Here is a 22,733-nt window from a genome sequence, read left to right on the forward strand (position 1 = left end):
CTACAGTGTACTTATATATAATAAATGAATAAATCTTTAAAAAAAAGAAAAATAATTTTAAAAAGGAACTACAAAAATACTTTTTTGAGACATGGGGGGGGGGTCACTATATAGTCCTGGCTGGTCTGGAACTGTGTTGTGCAGATGAGGCAGGCCTCACATTTACAGAGATCTGTCTGCCTCTGCCTCTCTGCCTCTGCCTCTGCCTCTGCCTCTGCCTCTGCCTCTGCCTCTGCCTCTGCCTCTGCCTCTGCCTCTGCCTCTGCCTCTGCCCCTGCCCCTGCCCCTGCCCCTGCCCCTGCCTCTGCCTCTGCCTCTGCCTCTCTGCCTCTGCCTCTGCCTCTGCCTCTCTGCCTCTGCCTCTGCCTCTGCCTCTCTGCCTCTGCCTCTCTGCCTCTGCCTCTCTGCCTCTGCCTCTGCCTCTGCCCCTCTCTGCCTCTGCCTCTGCCTCTGCCTCTGCCTCTCTGCCTCTGCCTCTGCCTCTGCCTCTGCCTCTCTGCCTCTGCCCCTCTCTGCCTCTGCCTCTGCCCCTCTCCTCTGCCTCTGCCTCTGCCTCTGCCTCTGCATGCTGGGATTAAAGGTCTGCATTACCACACCTGGCCCCTAAGTTTTAAGCATGATAAATGTAAATCAGATGTGGGGATTCACATTCGTAATCTCCGAACTCCAGAGTCTGAGGCAGCAAGATTCCCTTGAGTTTGAGATCATTGTGGTCTACAATGTGAGACCCTGTCTCAAAAAATTTGATAAATGCAGTAGGGTGGATGAACTTAATTTCACACGGTACAAATATATACTGTCTATGAAGTAGAATAAGGTAGAAAAGACCAGTTATTAGATACTGATTTATTGGGTAATTTAGTGATTTTCCTAAAGCACTACTTGTACTGCCTGTTCGCCAAGAATTACTTCACTTGCTACCTGGAACAGAACGACTTGGAGAAATAGCTGTAGCAATGGATTGCGACACTTGCTGACAGTATGCTTCTGTAAAATCTTGCTTGTTAGCCCTAGCTTGTGGGTATCATAACTTCAGTCCACTGGTGAATCCATCTCTCTTCTACTCTCATTGATGTTCGATGCTGGAACACGTGATTCCATTTACATAAACTTCTGGACAAGGTGACTCACTTTACAGTGACAGAAAACTGGCAATGGTGTCTTGAGAGGAGGGGGAGGAAAAAAAATCACTAGGACAATTGGCTCTCCGAGATTGGCATCCTCACTGAATACTTATGTCCAAGTCTAGCATTGTATACTTTAAACATTTGCAGTTTGTCCTGTGTTAAGCTCAGTAAGACTATTTTAAAATAAATCTTTTTTAAAAATCAAAGCTCTCTCTCTCCTCTCTCTCTCTCTCTCTCTCTCTCTCTCTCTCTCTGTGTGTGTGTGTGTGTGTGTGTGTGTGTGTGTGTGTGTAAGGACAATTTGCAGAAAGTTGGTTCTTTCCTTTGACAGTAGAATTTTGGCGCTCTCTCGTGGCCTCCAGGGGCACTTCAGGCAAAGCTTTGTCCTTTTGAGTCATCCTTCCTTTTTGCCAGCTCATTTGTTGTACCTACTGATCAGGCTGTGGTCGCTTCTACAATTAACTGTACATGTTACCTTCCTGCCCAGACTGAGAATACTTACAGATCCTTTCCCTTGGACAGACATCTGCTCCCAACCTCTCACTGAGAAGGCTCAGAGTTGAGGCGTGAGTGGAAGAAAGGGCTTCTTTCTGAAGGCTGAGCCAACTCCTGTAAGTTTGTTTCAGCAAAGCCTTCCCTCCTGGCCCCACAGTAAGACCCTTTTCTATCCTAGTCCTGCCACCCCCACTTCCCTCTTGTTGAGCCTGTATTCTTTTTAATTACTTACTTACTTAATTAATTTTATGTATGTGAGTACACTATAGCTGTCTTCAGACACACCAGAAGACGGCATTGGATTCCATGACAGATGGCTGTGAGCCACCATGTGGCTGCTGGGAATCGAACTCAGGACCTCTGGAAGAGCAGTCAGTGCTCTTAACCACTGAGCCATCTTTCCAGCCCGACCCTGTATTCTTAAGTGGGAAGGCCAAAGCATCTGTCTAAAACTCTGTCAGATCATATCATCCCCCACTCTGACCCAGACTTCCACAGCTGTTTTATTTCATGAAGTCCATAAAATGCTTGGCTGCCATTTCCCTGGACATAGATCCACATGCGTGCACCTCCTAAGCTATGATGAAGTAACACTGCTGTCTTTGTAGGACACAATGCTGGGTGTCTTAGGCCAATATGGGAACAAACCAGTGTGCTGTGTCCCACCAATACCAGTAGCTGGGGAAAGTAAAGCAAGATTATTTTCATGGGTTTTGAAGCAGGCAAAGAAATCTAACTCCTCCTCCCTTTTTAGATAGAATCTTATGCAGTCCAAGTTGGCTGCCCTTAAAAGTCCTGATCTTTCTGGTTTTACCTCTTAAGTGGGATTACTGGCATGTACAATCATGTCTAGAGCAATAATTTTGTGTGTGTGTGTGTGTGTGTGTGTGTGTGTGTGTGTGAGAGAGAGAGAGAGAGAGAGAGAGAGAGAGAGAGAGAGAGAGGGGTTTGTTCTATGTGGTCCTCCATAACTGTCCTGAAGCTTGCTATGTAGACCAGGCTTACCTCGATCCCACAGAGATTCACCTGTCTCTACCTCCCTAGTGCCGAGATTAAAGGTTCCAGCTTAGAACACCATGTCTCTGAGGGGATAAGCAGTATCCAGGAACAGCAGCACGTACCTTAATCCTAGAGCTTTGGAGGCTAACATAAAAGAATTGTAAATTTGGTGCCAGCCTAACTATAAAGCAAGTTTGAGGTCAACCTGGGGAGTATTAAACAAACAAACAACAAGCAAACAAGCAGAGCCTGGGGACCCTGTTCTGTTATGTGTTGTCTGTGTGGAAATTACCCTCTCTTTGTCTCATGTCCTTTAGAAAGAAGGATCTCCTGGTGCCTGTCTTAGAGAGGTGCTCAGGGACCTAGCAGGGAGCTCAGTATAGATGTGGTTGCTCTGCCCATGTCTTCATGAGGTAGAGTGGCCACCCTGTCTTAGGACTATCCAACACATGCACTTTCCCCGCAACAGCCTACACCTTGTTCCATTGACCTTGCTCACTCCTTTTTTTGAGGTCAAGGGTCAACGCCTATCTAGCCCTTCACAAGAACAAGGAATGCACCCACTTCCTTCTGGTCCAGCTGGCAGGTTTAGCAATGCCCAGGAGGCCCTATGAGCCCTGGATGTCAGATCCAGGTCAACAGTGTAGTCTGCTGGGTTGGGCTAGAAACTTTTAGGTAGTAGGTGGGGTGGGACCGAAGTTTCATTATGAGCTGGAAGCATGGGTCTCCTTCTTCTTAGGAAGGGAGATCTGCCTAGTGCTAATCATAGGGCACTAGTTGGAATCTGATGTGACCTTAGCTAATGCCAACCCCCAGTGCTGGCCCTACACCAGGAAAATGTCCTTCATATTGCTGGAGTCCCCTCAAATGCCATCTATTTGTGGCTTGGCTCTGAGACTGGCACGAGTCATAAGTGATCCCAGGGACAGGATATTTTTGGAAGTAGGGGCGGGGCATGCATTAAGAAGCCTAGCACCTAGCTGCTTGGGGACAAGCCTCCAGATGATAGCTCCATGGCCCTAGCTGGCTGCTGAGAACCAGGTAAGATACACTTAGCCCCTTTCTTCCGTCTAGTGGTCCTAATGGCAGGAAAGTTTTACCATGGCCTCTCCAGAGGATTAGAGAGGAGAGAAAGGCTGATAGGTAGGAAGCCCCCAGTGGTTTTTCTCACTCAGGATTGTTCCAGTCATAGTAACTTCCTACTCGCCTCATTCTAGACATAACTGGCCATGGTCCCTTCAGGGGTCAGAGACTGGAGGCCTTGGCTAGCTCAGACCATCTTGGTTCACTCAGATTGGGCAAAATGGAGCTTTGGATAGCAGGGCAGGAGTAGATGGGAGTACAGACCCTGAGAACAGCCATAGTGGTTTGCTGGAGTTCAGGGGGCGGGGGGTGTTTAAGTTCTGTGACCTCTGGCCTAGGTTCCTCTTACAAACTTTTGAGTAGGCTCTGGCCAGTACCAACATGACCTTGGTAAGCCCAGAAAACTTGCTCCAGCCAAGGCTGGTGGAAGGTCATTGTCCAGAAGGGTATCATCCGATGGATGCTATGGATTCTCTTCTGTGGTTGGCTGCCAGTGGTGGTAGCTGGGGAGGCTAGGAATGACTGTCATAGAGAACTGATCTCTGATGCAAAACCCTGTGAACAGAGCTGGAGATGGGAAATCAGTCCCATTGAAAGATCTCAGAGATGTGAGGGGACACCATCCAGACATGACTAACACTTGTCTTTAATTTGCTTCACTAATATGAAATCATATTTCATTTTAGGACTGTGACAGTATGTCACGGTACTGTTATTTGGAGCTGAATTGAAAACAGGGGAAACTGAAGTAGATTTCTAACTCAGAAGAATGAAGTAGAATCTGGAAAGAAGGAAAGTCTGTCCTGTGGTTCTTCCAGATAGAATGGACTGCCAGGGCGGGGACAGGTGCTACAAGGTCAGGCAGGATAGTGGCAATGTGTGCTACTTAGTGCATGGAGCCTGGATTTGTGAAGACCCTGCCTGGCCCAAAGTCTTGCTGTCACTCCAGCACCTCTGCTGATGTGCAATGGACAACTTCCAGTACAGTGTCCAGCTCAGCGATCGTGAATGGGCCGAGTTCTCAGCCACTGCTGATGAGTGTGGCCTCTTGCAGGCTGACCTGGCTTCTGGCGACGAGCCCTTGTCCAGTGACATTGACCAAGGGGACAGCAGTGGAAGCAGCCCCCCTGGGCCCCCACCCCTCTTCACTGGGCAGCTGGTTTCCCAAGGGAGGGGACAACAGGGCTGTGAGTTGGAGGACGTGGCCGCTCAGCAGTTGGTCAGCAGGTCTCAGTGTGAGCCTGTCCTGGCTCTGGAGGCCAGTCATCAGGTAGTCAGCACGTCCACACAGTCAGAAGCCCTTCCGTTCCCCAGCTCAGACAGTGTCTGTCCTGGCCAGGCCTTGTCCTTCCCAGGGTCAGCAACTTTCACAGACAAAATGCAGAGGCTTTTGCAAGGTCCTGCCCCTAGTTCTCCTGGTAAACCCCCCCATAGTCCCGAGTCTCCTGGCCACAGTGCCATCCCTCAAAGTCCCCCTGACAGCCTTGAAGCTTCACCGCAGAAACCTGGTCGTAAGAAGAGGCGTGGTGTTGGTGCCAAGGGGACCAAGTACTCTGGATCTCCAGACTCTGCTGCTATCCAGATGAGCTCCCCACAGCTTACGGAGGCCAGGCCCAAGAAGGTTCTTATGTCTGGGACACTAATAGCAAAATCCCAGCAGGATAAGCCACAGTCGGACTCCACGGGTGCTCCGGAACATGACTCTAGTATTCCTGAACAGATGGCCAGACAGGAGTCAGGCTCGGATCTTCCTACACCTACTCCGATAACTGAGCAAGATACTGACCAGATCGGAAAGAAATCCAGAGCCGTGTTACACTTGGTATCCAAACCTGTCCAGGAAGTTCATCCAGATATCTCCATGGCAACACCAAATATGTCTAAACCTGCCACCAAGCCTCAACCCTACATGGCTTTGTCTAAACCTGCCTCCAAGCCTCAGCCTGACATAGCTTCGTCTACACACCCCTTCACGCCTGACATGGCTTTATCCACACTTGCCTTCAAATGTCAACCCCATACAAATCAGTCTACACCTGCCTCTGAGCCTGACATGGCTTTGTCCACAACTGCCTCTATGTCTCAACTGGGCAAGGCTGACTTTGCCTCTTCGTGCACACCTGGATTGCACGTGGACCTCTCTGCAGCAGGCTCAGAGATCAAGACAGAAGTTTCTCCCTCTGTGCCTGCTTCAGTGGATGTGCTTTCTACAGATTTGCCTCATTCTGTTTCAAAGACTGAGTCTACAGAGAGTGTGTCTATACCTGTTATGCCTTCTTTATCCCCTATTTCCCAGGCTGAAGCTGCTGTGGTGGATACAGCAGTGACTCTGCCTCCAGGGGGAAACATTGAGAAGCCAGTAGGGCAGTTCTCAGCAGGGTCCTCAGGAGAGCCCTGCCTAGGTCCTGTCCAAGGCCCCAAGAAGAAGAAAGTACGATTTTCCATGGCTATACCCAGCCATGAAGAATCAAGGTCAGGCGAGCCTACAGGATCATCCTCCCTAACCCCGGACTGGCCCTCAGCTCCCAGGACAGCAGCAGGAAGCCGTGGGGGGTCAGCAGCCTGGGACGCTGTAGCTGTTGGACCCCGACTCCCCCAGCCTCGGATCCTCAAGCACCTGCCTCCTCCTATATCCTCTGTATCAGCAGAGGCTGAGCCTGGAAGCTGCTTTGCAGTGACTCTCCCTGAGGCCTATGAGTTCTTTTTCTGTGACACCATTGAGGAAGAAGATGAAGATGTAGAAGACGAGGAGGCAGCCAGCCAAGCCCTGGATGAAGTCCAATGGCCTGACACATGCGAGTTTTTTTTTCGGGATAGCAGAGCCCAGAGGTCAAGATGTCAGAGGGGCCACTCCTCAGTGTCGCCACCGAGAGCAGACACTGTGGCACCTGTTCCCCCTGGAGATTTAGTGCCAATCTCCATCCCTGAGGTCTATGAACACTTCTTCCCTGAGGAAGGATTTGGGAACAGACAGCCACCAGCCACTCATATCCAGATGCAGACCTCAGAGCTTTCTAGGGAAGTCGGGCCTGAGGCACCTTCCAACCCTGTTCCACCTACAGCAGAACACCTTAGTTTAACAATCAGGAAGGCAGGTAGGTGTTTATCAGGTCCCAGCCCCATCCAGGTCCTGGAAACACATTGTCCAGGGAGCTAGAGTAAGAGGATATGGTAGGGGGCAGGGAGTGACCCTGATACCTGCTTGTACGTATGCGTGTTCTTTCATGCTCTGGGATCTACATGGAGGAAGGGTAATCTCCTAACTTACCCCAGGAAACATTTAGGATAGGGCAGCTCAGGCCAGACGCTTCAGGGTTTTGGCTTTATCACTGACCACTGTCCAAAATCTCCTTTCTCCTCTGTAAACCATGCCGCAGACCAGAGAACAGAAGACCCAAAAGGCAAATCTCCCAAATTGTTCTGGTTCAACTATCACATACTCTCCAGTGTCTTAAATAGGAGACGTCGTGGGGAAGATCTGACTCAAAAGATCTATCTAGGACAGGTGGAATTCTATGGCAGGCATGTCTCAGAGAGGAGCATCTAATGGACTTTTCTTTCTTAGGGGAACTACGGAGTCCCCTTACTTCATTTAAATTTAGCCAAAATGACATGTGCCTGGTGTTCGTTGCCTTTGCCACGTGGGCTGTGAGAACCTCGGATCTACATGCCCCAGATGCTTGGAAAACAGGTTTGGAAGTCCTGGGATGAGGGTGTTATGCCTAGAAGACCTAGGGGCTAGAGCTGCTTACCTGTCTGCTGGGCCAGCGGGGACGAAGGGTGCATGGGGGTTCAGGCTCCTTGACCTTGCTTTTGTCATTGCTACTATACCTCCAGCACACCGTCCTTGGAAGACTGGGTGGTACAGGCGGAAGGTGTGGTAAAGCCCGAGCTGGCTCTCAGGGTATCTTCTGCTTCTCCTACAGTCTTGCTGGCCAACATTGGCACCATCTCCGCTATCCGCTACTTCCGTCGCCAGGTTGGGAGAGGGCATGGTGGCAGACCAAGACCCAGTTCCAGCTCAGACCCCAGCTGCTAGAAGCCAGGCTGGCCTGGTGAGGCATGAGCATGAAGATGAACCCAGGTGACAAGGACAAGATGTTGCTCTTCTCCCCACCCTTTGACCCCTGTCTTCTAAGGCATCTAGGAAGGAACCAGTGTCCTTGGTACTGATTTACTTAGATTCAACCTAAGGGTCCAGCCACTGACTAAGGCCAAGGCCATTTTTCCATACCTGGGAGGGTAGAGATTCAGGGTTGTGGGTAAGTGGGCACTAAACATGGATTTGCAAGGAAAAACGACAGGGCATCGAGCTAAATTTGAATTTACATGAAATTCCTGAAATGTACTTGTATGAAGAAACTGTTATCTGAAACCTAACTTAAATGGGCATCCTGCCTTTTGTCTGGTGAGAAATGAAAGTGATCTACAATAAGTGTCAAAGCAACAAGGCCCCTCTGGATATGTCTAGGCCAGGATGAGGATACTAAGTGCCTTCAAAGCGAGAGGGAGGCAGGCCAAGAACACTGCCCTACTGAAAGGCAGGCTTGGCCGGCTAGGGCCTCCAAGGCCCTGATCCCTGAGGCACCACAGCCACAACTTGTGTAGGCCTGGCCCAGGTCAGTGAATAGGTTCTAGGCAGTGGTTCTCAACCTTCCTAATGCTGCAACCCTTCAATACAGTTTCTCCTGTTGTAGTAATCCCCAACCATAAAATTATTTTCATTGCGACTTCATAACTGGACTTTTGCTACTGTTATGAATCATAATGTAAATATTTTTTGGAGCTAGAGGTTTACCAAGGGGGTTGTGAGCCATAGGTTGAAAACCATTGTTCTAGGAATAGCTCCAGGGGTGGTTTCTGAGGCCCCCGCAAGGTGGGATCTATGGGGCAGGGTTGGATCTTCTCCAAGAGCCCCCAACAGGATATATATATATATATATATATATATATATATATATATATATATATATATACTTTGATAGCATCCCATGGAACGACTGTCTCCTGATACTAAAGGGAGCTTGGAAGAAACCAAGGCTGAGAGAAGTTGTAGAGTGGGAAGGTAGGCGAAGGGATTGAGGTGACACAGTGATAGCCCCTTCAGGGTGGGGTTCTACCCAAGACAGCAGATAAAGGTCCTTAGGATGGTAGATTACTCTGGCTGCTCAGAGGGGAACACAGGGACACAGCACCAATAAAATCTCTTTCTTGTTTATGGTGTTCATTTTTCTGACCAACCTTACCCTGTGCACCCAACAGTACTAGCTTTTCCTATACTCCTTTGCTTCTTGTAATAGCTCTCACCCTAATGATCTCTGACCCTCATGCCTTCTGGCTTCACAGGCTGGGTTTGACAACCTGACTTTTTCAGTGCTCTGTATTTCACACGCATGCTGTTCCCCACTTCTAAGTAAAGACCTGCACTAGCACCCCCACCTCTCCCCCTAGAGGTATAGCTTCTGGGGTTGTACAGAATCTTACTGATGTCCCTCACTGGTTCGTTCCTAGGGTTACCTCCTTTCATTTGTTCCAACTGCTAAAGCTGAGTAGCTAGAGCCTGGTGAGAGGTGCCTCTATCCTCAAAATTCTAGAAACACCCTCGACCTGATGGGGTTAGGCCCTGGTGTATTTAATATAAGTCAAAGGACTGGCCGAACTGCATACTCTTATCCCGGTTGGTGCTGGCTGTTTGTGTTTTTTGAGAAGCAGCAGCTCACTCGGGGGCCATCAGATCCACTGGATGAATCCCCCTTCCACCGCAGGCTTCCTGGGATGTGACCACTTCTGGTGGGAGGGAGAGGAAGTCTTGTTCCAGATAGGAGCCTCTTCATCTAGTAGGGGAGTCAGAGACGACTCAGGCATCAGGTTTAAGAAGTAGGACCCCTTTCCCTTTAGGAGGTAAGACCCTCACTCACCTGGGGGAGGTGGCAGGGAACTGGGTGTACCTTCTCTGGCAGGTGTGACCTGGAAGCCCCAAAATACAAGTCTTAAAGCCAGCACAGATCAGCCCACTCGACCTGCCAAAGCCTTGCCACTTCCTTCTCCTTACCCTCCTGCTTCCTGTCCTACCATGCTGTCTTTGTCCGTGGTTTCTCTCTGCCCCATATTCGCTTGTTTTTCTCCTTGGAGTCCTAGAACCCCCTACCCAATATCCCCTGATCTCTGGGCCTCCACACCAGAGTGGAGAATGTGACTTACAAGCTGAGGGAAGTCTGAGGGCTGTGGGGCCCTGCTCTTGATGGAACCCCGGTGTCTCTGGGAAGCTCTGGACTGCAGGGCTCCTTTCTTGGAGAGCAAGTGTGAGCCCAGAGGCCGGGGGGAGCTGGAGATTCCAGAGTTGGAGTCAGAGACAGGCACAGACACAGAGACTGAGGGGAACGGGCTTGATAGTTCAGGTCCAGGTGATGTCTGTACCGCACAGAGGAACTGCTGGGAAAATGAGAGTTACCTGAAGCCCTGGTCTGAGACCACTGTGAAGCCCAGAGATCCCTTGCCCAGAAACATCCTCCCTTCATAGTCTTCAGGTTTCTGACATCTCCTGATATCACTGTAGCATATTCAGTCCTGCCACCCAGTAGAGCACTGACCTCATCCAGGCCTTGGATGTCTGTAATCTTGTGGTGAGCTATAGCTGGTGGTGTGTAGGGATCAGCATAGAGCGGGGAGTGTGGAATGTCTGGAGAGCAATCCTGAGCCTCTGGGCCACTATCTAGGTTCAGGACACTCATCTACAAGAAGAAGGGAATACATGGGTTACCTCAGTTAGATGCATCGAGAACCTTCTGTCCTTAGAGCATGAGGTCTCTGAGTTCTAGGATCACCTAGACAAGTAAGGAAGTAGAAACAGGAAGGAAAGTGGCCTGGGGTCAGGGTATGTGGTGAGGTTACCTTCGTCAGGTCCAGGTGCAGGGGCAGTGGGGCAGTTGAGCCAGATACTTCTCTTTGAGCTTTGCCCCTGGGGAACTGGCTACTGCCACTGTGCCTCAGCTCTACCTTCGTTTGGCCAGTGCTGACACAGTTAGAGTTGGTCTGGTTCTGTGGAAACCAAGAACAACTCAGAAAGATCTCCAGGGCTTCTTTCCCACAGACTCTTCTATGAGCCTGCATGGAGGTCCCTTCAGTTCATGTGCCCTCCCTATGGTCCAGTAATCATCACCATGGGACAACGGGACCTAGGCTCCCCAGGAGACCGAAGTCCCATGGGTTTTTTTTTATCCCCCCCTCTCATGTCATTCCTTTAGGTACTTACAGGCACAGGATGGGCAGGGACACCTATGGTGGTTGGCACTGAGGGCTCAGGGAGGGATTGGCTGGTAGGGAACACTGGACACTCTAATTTCCGGCTGGTTCGTCCATTGGAAGAGAGTGAACCTCGGCCTCTACCTAAAACCTAAGTAGCAGAGGTGAGGTGAGGGGCTGGATCTGTCTCCTTACCTATCTATCCCTGCTTGGACCTACCTTTCTGTTCCCTAGTTTGTACCACTGCCACAACCTGAGTTACAGGGACCTCACTGACTCCTCACCTGTGTGGGTCTCTGTAGTCCTGGGAAACTCTCTGGGCCAGGCAGCAGGTGGGCCCCATCCCTGTGAGAGACCGTCCTGAGGCACAGCAGCCATTGACTGTAATCCTCATAACTGGCACACACCACTCGGATGGTGTTGATGAGGCGGCCTAGCACGAGATATGTGAACTAAGGTCTGACAGGACAGGTACACTTCTCACCCCACAGAGCAAAGAGTTGAAGCATCCACCAAACGTATACCCCTCCCAGAAGCCCAGTTGAGCAGTGGGTAGATTCCAGGTAGGACCCTACCTTCGATGAGAAAGGAGCGGATCTCTTTTTCCTTCTCTTCTAAGTTGATATGGATGGCACTTAGTGGAAGCTCCCCCTGTGGAGTAACTAGGTATTTATCTGGGTCATCCCAGCCTCTTCCTGGCTCTATCCTTCCATCCTGCTCTCCAGAGCTGGGCTGGAAACTCAGGCCACCTAGCCCCGAGGATGTCACTCTGAGAAAAGGCTCAGCAGCTTGGTTCTGGAACATCTACACTCTACCTCCTGTTGGATCTTCACCAGCTGACGCCAGGTGTAGACAGATGCTAGTAGGGACCAGCCCTGTGAGGGAAGCCCCCTTGGTATGTTTTTTAGTGACAATGAGTGCACACCAGTGTCATGCTTTAGTTCTAGACACTTGCTCATGCACGCCCTCTCTCCGCATGATGCATGGAGGGTGCTCAGAGACAAGGGGGATCCCAAGAAGTAGCTTGTTCCATGCCACCCACTCCAGGATTAAGGATGTCCCTGCAGGATGAGATGGGACGTAGAGGGTGGAGACTCCTGCTCTGTGCCAGAGCAGAGACCAGACTGACCAGGGCAGTGGGGCCAGATAGGTGGAACCCTGTGCTCTGTCCCAACAGGCCCTGAAATACAGGTTTCTGAGTCTCCGCCCCCACCCCAGAAAGGGCACCTTCCCGGACAGGTGTATGTGGAGAGGGCCAACCTTAAAGTTAAGGCCTTCTGGCTCCTCAGAGAAGATGGCCAGGGATGCTGGGTACAGTACCAGAAGCCGGTCCCACTGCTCCTGTAAGGGGTCAAAGGATAGAGTGGGGTTGGCCACCTGGAGTCCAGCCTTACTTATTCCTTTATCCTTCCCTATCTCACTGCACCTCAGGTCTTTTCCCACCCACCTGGGAGGGCAGATGCTGCAGCTTGACCCTTGAGGCACAGATTGCGCTGTTCATGGGTTCACACCCGTGCGCTCGCCATAGCTGGGTCCAGGGGAGTTTATCTCCTAGAGAACCCTGAGGAGGAAGAAAGAATAGGTCAAAGGCAGGCCAGGGAGTCTGAATGGGGGGAGGACTCTGCTACTGACCTGTGGGGGTGCTGAGTGGCATTGCCGCAGACCCAGGAGAGCCATTTGCTTTTCCAGGTGGTAGAGCCAATGGCTGAGCTCGGCCTCACTGTGGCAGAGAACAAGGAGTGGGGCAGGCAGTGGGCCTAGGGGCAGAAGAGTCAAGTGGGCTAGGGGCCAAGCTTAGAACTCACAGAAGCCCACAGGAAAGTCTCCTCTCCAAGGGCTGCAAGTGGACCTCCAATGCCAGGTCCAGAGGTCCTGGTCCAGTGGTGGCCAGGCCAGGTCTCTCCACACACCTGTAATCTGGAAGGCATGCTCTCTGGACCCATCAATCGGGCAGATGCTCAATTCCGTCAGTGGTAGCAGCCCCTGCCACAGGACAGTATAGGAGGGGCTGCAGGGACTCCTAAGGAACGTAGTCCCTCCCTCCCTCTGTCTATACCACTCACCTGGAATGTAAGTCCTTCAGAACCATGGGCCTGGAAGTACAGGTGGGAGGGGAACAGTTCCAGATAGCAGTCACTGATGTCCTGGGGGAGAGCAGAGCCACTAGTCTCAGAGGCTGGGCAGACAGCCCCAGGCACGGATGTTGGTTCCCAAGTATTTCCTAACATGGTGTGGCTCCTACCTGGCTGTGCTGGAACCGCAGCTGAACCTTGGAATAGTGCACCACCTTGCCTAGGTTCCTCACAGGTGTCCTCCGCCACCCTTTTTTGAATACACTCAGGAATGGCTGTTCCAGGTTTTCTGGATGATTTTCTGGGCCCAGGATGTCCTGAGGGAGTAGGGCTCAAGAGAGGGACCAGATGGGGCCAGATCCCCACGCACTATACACACAGCTTCTGAATATAGTTCTGAACTGTCCGTGCACAGTCACAGAATACATTCATCAAGAACATGCACATACATGCATACCACACACGCCTAAGCCTCATCACATGAAAAGTAGAATATGTGTACACCACACGCATACATAGAACACTCCCTACAGTTAGAGCTACCTGCTGTGTGGTATAGACTTAAGTTGGTATGTCCTGGGTTCAATCCTTATCTTCATTACTGCCTATTCTGTGCAACTTAACTTCGGTCATTCGACACCCTCAGGCTTGTCCAAGAATTCAGAGGTGATACGAGAATGAGATAATGCTCAAAGCCATCTCAGGTTTTCAGTAGCAGTTGGAAATGTTTTTTTTTTTTTTAATCTGGTTCTATGAAAATGAAATAAAGAAGAAAAAAAAAACAACCCAAGGTCCTAGCTCGTAATATTTGCTAATTTTTTAGTGTAAATATTCCCAACATTGCCCAAGTTGAGTCTGGAAACTCATGATGTCTGAGAAGTTGGAACCAGAGAGAGGTACTAGTCAGTGTTTGTGAATCTGTGCTGGCTATCGCAGCTCACCATGTGCACACTACTTAACTTAGAGTAGAAGGTAGAGCATTGGCCATGGCCTGAGGAGTTCTCTAGGACTAAACTTGGGACCCAGTCCTCTTCCCTCCTCCCATTATGTAAGACACATAAATGTCTCACCTGTGTGTGTGCAATTCTCTGCTCAGCCCTAACTTCCCGTTTCACCCCTTTGTGGGCTCTGTTCAAGTTTACCTTCTTTCCGAATGTCCTAAAATTCAGCCTTTGGTTTTCACTTAGTACTCGTTTAGTCTGGCTTAGTCTATCTTCTCGTGTTTTGTCTTGACTGTCTTTGACATAGGAATGGAAAAAGGTGAGAATAGAAGTCTTATTCTATTTTGCTCACTGATGACTCCACATAGCCTAGAACATGACTGGGATGTTCTGGGAGGCAGGAAGAGAGGTGGGTCCAACATCTATACAATTCTTAGACAGTCTTGGAAGAATCCTCTGTGTCATTTTAGAGATCAGGAATGGAGTAAGCTGTAAGCCATAGGCTTAGGACAGGTACCATGTTGCCTTTGGGAGCTACCCAGGACTACCTACATGGGCTACGCTGCCCTGATCAAGTTGGACTACCTGTAGCACAGGCCTAGGAATGTGAACAGACAAAACCAGCTCACATCTTCACTGATTCTGGGTGGGGCCTCCTGTACCTACACCCAGTGTTGAAATGGACGTTGGATGGCACTGAAAAATAGGCCATGAGTAGGAAAGGTATGAAGCTGGTCCTGGTGCTCAGACAGCTGAGGGCTCACTCTTGTTAGGTGTAGAACCTACCTAGAGTCCATAGCCCATGTACAGTGCTCAGGAGGACTGGCCCCACGCCTGGCTAGGGCTCCTCCTCCTGATCCCACTTCCTGGGAGGGTCATGTTTTGCCCTTTCCAGTTATTGTGTTCAGACTAGGGTCAACTACTCTGGAATTCTGGGACTCTTTCTTAAAATTATGACTGGGCCTGACTGGAGGGAGTCAGGGTCTAAGATGTGCCCACGGGGAGGGATGCCACTCTTGGTCACTCCAGGCCCCATTTCCCTCTTTATTTCTTTGAGGCAATAAGGTTTCTGAAGGTGACAGCTGCCTGCAGAAATTCCTGCAACCTCAGAGACCAGGAGAGGCTGTGGTACAGTTTTCCTAGTTTCCTGGGATCCTGTGAGAAAGGTGTACTTTGGGAGTTTGCATCAGCTGCAGGACCCAAGAATACAGGAGCCTTGCCCCGACTCTGGTAGAGGCTGCACATATAGAACAGAGCCTGGCTCACTGGGGTGGGTGTGGTTCTCCAAGAACAGCAGAGTAGGAGGAGTTCCTGTCAGACCTGCAGCCCAGGCTCCTCCCAAGTATTGCTGTAGAGTTGGAAAAGGGGAGGGGAAAGGTATGTTTTTCCTCAGCGAGTCATTAAACCCACAGAATGGTTAGCCTTCTGATCTCAAGAGGTCTATAGGAACTCCAGAGCTGGCTCCTTGCTGTATGGGGATGGGTGCCTAGAAGGCAACATGGTAGCTGTGGGCTCTACATAACAGAAACAGCTGTGGACCAGTAACACTTGGGAACTGAGGCCTACACTATGCTATTTACCAGAAGTTCTCACCCAGTTCTTGGGCCCAAAAGACCCAGGTTGGAGCAGTGGAGGTTGAGGGTGGCTACTGTCCCTCTGGATATGCAACAAGAGTGGGCAGGCTCTGCCTGCTCACCACTGACTCAACGCTGGTCTTGGTTTCACTCTCAGCCTAGACTTTTGAGTGAGCTCCCCGGAGAGGAACAGCGTCAACTTCCTTATCTTGCTCTGGACTTGAATCCCTCCAAGCTGGCCAGGGGTCACCCTGAGTTGCTGGAAGATGTGATGCCCACATTACCACTCACACTGTGGCACACACAATCATACAGGGGAAGCACAAAGTTGCCCTCAGACTCCAGGCCCCGTGCCATACCACTCCAGCCAGACACGCCCCTCTGCTCACCGTCCCAGGGATGTAGTGGAAGATCTTGTTAGCTGCGGTGTCCCCATCAGGCCTAGCCTCGGTGCCAAACAGGCCAGCCAGCTTCCTGGCGCTGTCTTCTCTGGGAACAAGGGAAACCGAAGGCTCAAGGCCTGGTCCAGGCATCAGGTCCAGGGAGACCCTGTTCCCTTGTGGCCAGGCCACACCCCTCACCTGTTTCCCTTGAGCGAGGGTTTTCTGGAAAAGGAGGCCCGTAGCCTCCTGGGGGTCTGAGGGACGCAGTGGCTGTTCCCCATGGATGGCAGCTGCTAGCTTGGGCAGGGCAGGTCGACAGGTCTGGGTCCTTCGCTCCGTCTGCTAACACCTCCCGCTGATGGGCGTAGCCACAGGACGCCCTGCCCCTACCCTGGGGCTGGAGGAGGCTCCTCTCTGGGCCCGGATTGGCCCCTTTTGAGGGAAACCTTCCAGTGAGAGCCCAGGTTTTCTAGGCCCAAGGCAGTCAGCCTAGGGGTAGGGTAGCTATTTCCTGATTGGACCTGGAGCCCTCTTCTCAGCACTCTGTATAGACCTGGTCAGAAGGACCTGGTCTGTATACACCCTGAACACCTGTATTCAGACTGGAGTGTCTAGACATTGGACTTCTATGAACGCTGGGATTCTTCCTCCCAGTTGCCCCTCCCCTGCCGGGGTGCACACATCCTGTTTCCACATGAATCCCAGCTGTCTGAGTCATTGGTGACTGTAGGTGTGCTCACTCTCAGCTGCTCAATTAGTGCAACTTCACATAAAGGGAGGCCAGGACCTTCTCTCAGCTTCTCTTCTTTCTGGGCCAACCCTCACCCAAGCCGAAGTCAGGGTTCCCAAAGCTTAACCAAATGCAAGAAAGAGGCCACATGCCTCCCAGGTTCCTAAGGCAGTAAAGTAGGGGCCTATCTTCCTCATTTACCCATAGTCCCAGATCATAGGCGTCTCAGGACTAGGATGACAGCCAGTCTCAGCTGGTCAACAGATATACCAGTCTCTGTTCCATTTGGATGCAGAAGTGCCATTTTGCAGCCCCAGACATTAATGTAGCATCTGAGTCTGGCTGTACACTTGCCTGTAGACCTTCACCTTGTTGTCCAGAGAGGAGCTAAAGATGTGCTGTAGGCCCACAAGCAGAAGGTACAAAGGGGGCCAGAGATGGACATTCAGCCTCAGGCCCATGGAGCCCAAGAAACATGTTTATTGTTCAAGTTGGCTCATATTGCTGTGTAGGATCTAAGTGCATGTTGTGTGCCCAGCTCCACAGAAGACCCAGAAAAGACATCACACTGTATACACGAGACGTAGGAAACAAGTCTGCTTTGTGTCCTTCAGGGACAGTGCCTGGCAGAGACAGGTAAGTGCCATGTGCAAGCGCTGGCTAGGGGTCTGCATCTTCTTAGGAATCCCTTGCCTCTGCTCCTGTTGCCGCAGTCGCTCTGCCCCTCACTGTTTGCAAGGCCCAGCTGTGTTGCTCATCCTCTTTCAGTGAGCGTCCGCCCCCAGCGTTCTCTGCTGTTCCACAAAGGGAGACAGGCAAGAGAACACTCGAAGGGCTCCTTGGTCCCCTACATGCAGGAGAGCTGGCAATTGAGAGTAAATGTGTGAACTGGAAGCTGCAGCACTTCTCATCCATCAATAAATAGTGAATCAATAAATAAGTGAATGAACGAACATCACACAAATAAATGAACAAGGACAAATGAACACAGAGACCAAGACAGAAGAACAGAAAATCTCTGGGGGGTATGGGATCTGCCCTAACACTCGGTGGAGGAGACAGAGGTGGTAGGGCCACCCCGTAGGGTTTAAGGCATGTGGGAGGCTGCGGGGCCTCTGTGCAGTCTGACGTGTGTCAGAGGCTGGTAGAGGACACAGACAGCGTGGGTGAGGAAGGTGGTGGGAAGTTGAGCAGCTCCAGCACTGCCACACCCACACTGCTGCGTCTTGTGAACATGCAGGATGCTGCCACCCACTTGTTGGTCCTCGGGTTGTACTTCTCTATGGAGTTGAGGCTGGAGCTGCCATCATTGCCCCCGACAGCGTAGAGCCAGCCGTCCATGGCCACGAGGTCATGCGTGCTCCTGGGGAGTTGGATAGGCAAGAGTAAGCCCGAGGGGCAGGCCAAGAGACAGGCCAGATGAGTGGGGCATAGAGGGAGGAACCATAGGGACAGGGCATCAAAAAGAGCCCCAGATGCCCAGGAGGAACCCAACGACCTGCTGTACTGGTGAGGTGCTGTGTGCACAACCCCTGGAGCTACACTCCTGGAATGAACTAGACGTAGTGGCAGAGCCACTCACCACCCACCCCTGGCCTTATACACCTGCGGATATTCATGGGTGCCACACTCTCCCAGGCACCAGCCTTGGTGCTATATCTCTCCACTGAGTTGAGGCAGCTTGTGCCGTCATTGCCCCCTGCGACGTACAGGGCACCCTCCAGTACTGCTACTCCTGCTGAGCTGCGCCGGCTCAGCATGGAAGCCACGGGTGTCCATGAATTCACCTGTAGAGACACGAGGACAGGCTGAAGGCAAACCCACCAAGGGCACCTCACCCCTGACTCTACTCTTGGCTGGGTATCTGAGGGTCAGGGGTGGGATGTAGAAAGCAGACCCCTTGGATGGTACAGAATCTGGGATTATGCCCCATTCCACCCAGCACTTTAGAGGAGGACACTGTGACAGGGGTGCGCTATGCACCTGGGGCTCATACTTCTCCACGGTGGCCAGGTGTGATGAGCTGTCATAACCACCCACGGCGTACAGGTTCCCATCTGTGGGAAGGCAATATACCCACGATGCTCCTGCAGGGTGTAGGAGTTTTGGGGGTGGGTGGGAAGGGGATGGGCAGGAAAGCAGGTACCACGGGAAGCAGGTCCTGTCACCCACCAAGTGTGGCCACACGCACATATCGCCTCCGGGTGCTCATGGCAGCAATGGATGTCCACGTTCCTGTCAGTGGGTCATATCGTTCAGCACTGTGGACACCAGAATGGATGTTCAGTCACAACAGTCAAGTGATCCTGTCTCAACATCTGTCCCCTCATCTCCCCACTGCTATGGCTGAAATCCTGGGCACCACAGACCGAATAGATAGCAGTGTGTGCTGGGCGGGTACAGGCTACGGGCTGCTTGGACTGGAGGGAGGGCCCCTCTTGGGGGAAAATGGTGCCGAGGCCCCGCTGACGCTGTGACCTAGGTAAGGACGCCTTAGGGACCCAGTAGCCTGGATTAGGCAGGACCTCATCCTCTTAGCCAGATGTGACTTTGCAGTCAAGCCAGCCTCATCTGCTGCTGCTGAGCCAACCCTGCAAGGCCACTGGGGCCCTAACCCAAACTACTACCTGTTGAGGCAGGAAGCCCCATCGTAGCCACCGGCTGCATACAGGAGCCCATGCAGGGCAGCTACACCTAGGCAGCTTCGCCTTGTGCCCATGGAGACCTCGGGCTGCCATGTGTTTGTCACAGGGTCATAGGACTCCACCGTAGCCAGGTCTGAGGTTCCATCATAGCTAGGAGAAGAGTCCGCTACTGATCAAGGATGGCCTGGCAGGTGCGTGACAAACCTTTGAGCCTGCATGCCCAGCTTCTATGCTTACCCGCCCACAGCATACAGTCGGTTCCCAACAGCAGCGACTCCTACACGAGCCCGACGTGTAGACATGGAGGCCACCACATGCCAGCGGTCAGTTCGAGTGTCATATGCTTCACAGTCTCCATGGATAGCAAAAAGGCTCCCCCCACCTGGAAGATGGGTAACTATATAAGTAAAGGGGTTCAAGGAAGCCAGGCAGAGGACTCTAGTGTGACCCAAGTACAAAGACATGAAGGCTCCAGGGGTGGGAGAGACAGAGACTGGGTCCCACTAGTGGGCCCCATACCATAGGGTCTTTGAGATGCACAGGTCCTAAGTATAATGAGTTGGGTTCGTACTCTGAGTTGGGGTAGATGGCTTGGGGCAAGAATGGGAAGGAGAAGGGGCTCAGCATACCAACAGCAAAGAGCACAGGGCCAGCACCCTCACAGCGACGGGGTCTTGTGCGGCTGGTACCCAGAACACCTCTCTGTTCAGGCAGCAGGTGGAACTTAAGGGCCTCAATGAGCAGATCCTTGCAGTCAGGGTGATGCCTCACAAGGCTTTCAGCATCCACGTGGCCCAGTAGGAAGTCTCGGCTCAGCAGAGGCAGCCGTACACACTTCATCAGCTAGGGCAGGAGGTGCCACGTAAGGTGAGACCCTAGGGCATACTTGTCCCAGGGCTAAGACTCACTCAGGTGCCTATAGAATTTGTACGATTGGAGATGGTTGAATCACCCCATAGGAATCTCTGAATGGAAGATGCTAAGGACCCGAAGAAGTGAGCTTATATCTCAGCCACCTGCATTCCCTTCTAGACAGCATGGGAGCTCCAGGACTTGGCCTCACCCTTGGCACATGCTGCCTCCGAGTGTCTACATCATGCTTGACCCAGCTCAGGACTGCACGATACACATCTTCCTCTGAGGGCACATTCAGGCTATCACTAGAGACCAATTCCAGCACCTGGGGGTGAGAGGTCCTCAGACCTGACATCTGGGTAGGGTAGGGCCCAGAAAACCCTGAACATGTCTGAGAGTATCAGACGGAGGCCACGCGCATGCACAAACACACACACTTAATGCTCTTAGAGTGAAGGACCAAGCAAAGTCATGATTCACAGATTTTGTTTCCAGTAGTGGTGCTGATGGGTAATGGGGGGGGGGGGTCCGAGGTCCTGAGTAGTCTTAGGTACATAAGTCAGAGGCTGGGAAATAATGGTCCTAGAGTGTGGTAAAGACAGGCATCTAAAACAAATGGCTGGGTGAAATGAGAAGATGGAAACAGGGTTGGGAGGAGATGGCCAGGGAATAAATCATAGGGTGAAACTTGCACTAGAAACTCGAAATGAGGATTGCAGAACACTGGCTGCTAGGGTCTGGGCTGGGGCAATGCATGGTGGGGGGCTGGGCCCAAACTGGCATGTTACCTGCTTCAGTGGTTACCTGCTTCAGTGGCAACAGCATGAACTCCTCAGTCTTGGCCACATCCACGAAGTGCTGCAGCACGTACCTGTGTGCTGCCTTGAGCAGGTCACTGCATGAGTGTGTGTCTGCAAATCCTCGAATGCCCAGGCAGTTGGAAGGGTCGAGCTGGCTCAGGAGGAACTTGCAGCAGGCATCTCGAACACCATTTAACTGCAGAAGGCTGGCAGCTGGGAGTAGAGTCTGGGGCATGAAGATGGGTGAGGCAGGAGAGGGCCAGAAGAGCACAGAGTAACTGGATATTGAGGAGAGGCATGGGGGAGACCAGGGTGCAGAGATCTGGGCTGAAGATCTCAGGGGTCACGGGTATGGGAACGGCATGCCTCACCTGAACGTTGCCCTCGCCCACCACAATCTCAGCCGTGTATGCAAACTGCACCAGCTGGTCTAAGGCTTGCGGGTCAATATCATGCAGTGTCACATGTGTCTGGCGGCTCTCACTCATCTCATCTGTGAAGACAGTGGATTAGGCAGCCTACCCTGGAAGATGTGCAGAGATCCCCCTAGGGCTACCCAGACTGTTGTATGTGGTACTTGCTTGTGAACATGGCGTGAAAGTAGGGGCTACAGGAGGCCAACACCACCTTATGAGCACGGATCTCCTTGGCTGCCACGTGCAGGACGATGTCACACAGGAGGCCACGCTGCCGCATGCGGCTCATAGCCACAAAAGCATCATGGTAGTGCCGCTTCGAGTTGTGTGCCACGCTGTGACCCTCTCTGCTCAACAGCTGCATCGCACCTTCCATGGGGGCTGCAGGCCGAGCCTGCCTGGGCCGAGCTCGCTCTGCCTCGGGGCTGCAGGCCGGAGGACTAGGTCAGTGTTTATACACTGTAGAGAGCCACTCACCCACCTTTGAGAACTCCCAGCACAGCCAAGGCAGCTGCAGTCTATCCTCAGTAGTTCAGTCACCAGGGACCAAAAGCCCATCAAGGACCATCCTGTCACTCACTGCCACTTTCCAGGGCTCACGTTCTCTCTCCTGTCAAGGAACCCCGCTGGAGCCAGAGCAGCTTCCTTCATAAATTTGAGCCTGCTCTCAACTGGTCGGCAGCAGAGGAAGCGGACACGGCTCCCTGGGGCTCCAAGCTCCTCTTCTAGTGCCCCGAGGAGAAGCAGGCATTTCCCAGGGAGCCGTGTCCTCAGCGCTCATTGTGAGCACTGTAGGCACTGGAGAGAAGTTGGCCAACGCTGTCCCTCTGAAGTGAATCCCCAGATCCCACGCACCAGGTTGACCTCACCCGGCCCTGGGAGCAGTCCCTTCGGCCCCATTCTGCAGATCTGCTTTAATAGTCGCTGGAGAACCCAAGGGCTGAGACCCTGCACCACCTCTTGCAGGGTGCCATCCCTCCCTCCATCCTTACACCCTACTCACGCCGGCGGCTGGGGCGGCGGTGGCGCCTCAGGCCCGGGCCCCGGGCTACTGTGCTCCGGACTCTGTGTCCTGCCTGCAGGCCGCTCACCACGGGGCTGCATAACTTCAGCCTCCAACCCCGCGACAGACAGCGCGACGCTGCTTGACTGATTCGGACGGTAGGAAGACTGCCTGGCCGCTATGTCCACTCCGGCGCTCGCCGGTCTCCGCAGCCCCTGTTTCTCGGCGCCGCCCGCCCTGCTTCACACAGGGTTGCCCGACCTGCTCCCACCCCCAACCGGATCAGCGCTGCGCCGCCAACCTCCCTGTGTTTGGGAGCCCCACTCCCATCCCCGCTCTCTTCCAAGGAGCACCTACCCTGCGTTTGG

At 52.3% G+C, this 22,733-nt stretch overlaps 3 protein-coding genes across 20 annotated transcripts; 1 reads left to right on the forward strand and 2 right to left on the reverse strand.

Moving 5' to 3' along the window:
* The first annotated feature begins 3,611 nt into the window (after positions 1-3,611).
* Positions 3,612-8,921, forward strand: Perm1 (PPARGC1 and ESRR induced regulator, muscle 1). Its single transcript, NM_001108001.1, is given in 4 exon segments — positions 3,612-3,662; positions 4,391-6,799; positions 7,270-7,395; positions 7,631-8,921. Coding segments are annotated over 3 exon segments (2,367 nt in total). The 5' UTR covers positions 3,612-3,662; positions 4,391-4,671; the 3' UTR covers positions 7,744-8,921.
* Plekhn1 (pleckstrin homology domain containing N1) lies at positions 7,865-17,092 on the reverse strand. Of its 13 annotated transcripts, none has more exons than XM_087548595.1 (16): positions 16,115-17,092; positions 15,923-16,022; positions 13,189-13,335; positions 13,010-13,090; positions 12,752-12,863; positions 12,579-12,666; positions 12,394-12,507; positions 12,207-12,287; positions 11,522-11,597; positions 11,231-11,379; positions 10,957-11,097; positions 10,596-10,742; positions 10,295-10,435; positions 9,906-10,133; positions 9,623-9,671; positions 7,865-9,538 (listed from the first exon to the last, which is right to left on the reverse strand). In XM_087548595.1, exons 6-16 carry the CDS (start codon positions 12,621-12,623, stop codon positions 9,435-9,437), a joined length of 1,275 nt encoding a protein of 424 aa, XP_087404721.1. In that variant the 5' UTR covers positions 12,624-12,666; positions 12,752-12,863; positions 13,010-13,090; positions 13,189-13,335; positions 15,923-16,022; positions 16,115-17,092; the 3' UTR covers positions 7,865-9,434.
* On the reverse strand, positions 17,085-22,582 carry Klhl17 (kelch-like family member 17). Of its 6 annotated transcripts, none has more exons than XM_087660368.1 (13): positions 22,366-22,582; positions 21,528-21,787; positions 21,318-21,439; positions 20,951-21,172; positions 20,355-20,471; positions 19,921-20,134; positions 19,529-19,673; positions 19,274-19,441; positions 18,819-18,907; positions 18,630-18,703; positions 18,357-18,433; positions 17,902-18,009; positions 17,091-17,508 (listed from the first exon to the last, which is right to left on the reverse strand). In XM_087660368.1, the coding sequence occupies exons 1-13, from the start codon at positions 22,464-22,466 to the stop codon at positions 17,325-17,327; spliced, it is 1,881 nt and encodes a 626-aa protein (XP_087516494.1). In that variant the 5' UTR covers positions 22,467-22,582; the 3' UTR covers positions 17,091-17,324.
* Between the last annotated feature and the right edge of the window lie 151 nt (positions 22,583-22,733).

The sequence above is a fragment of the Rattus norvegicus genome, chromosome 5, assembly GCF_021556685.1.
Source record: "Rattus norvegicus strain SHRSP/BbbUtx chromosome 5, alternate assembly SHRSP_T2T, whole genome shotgun sequence".
Lineage (NCBI taxonomy): Eukaryota > Metazoa > Chordata > Mammalia > Rodentia > Muridae > Rattus > Rattus norvegicus.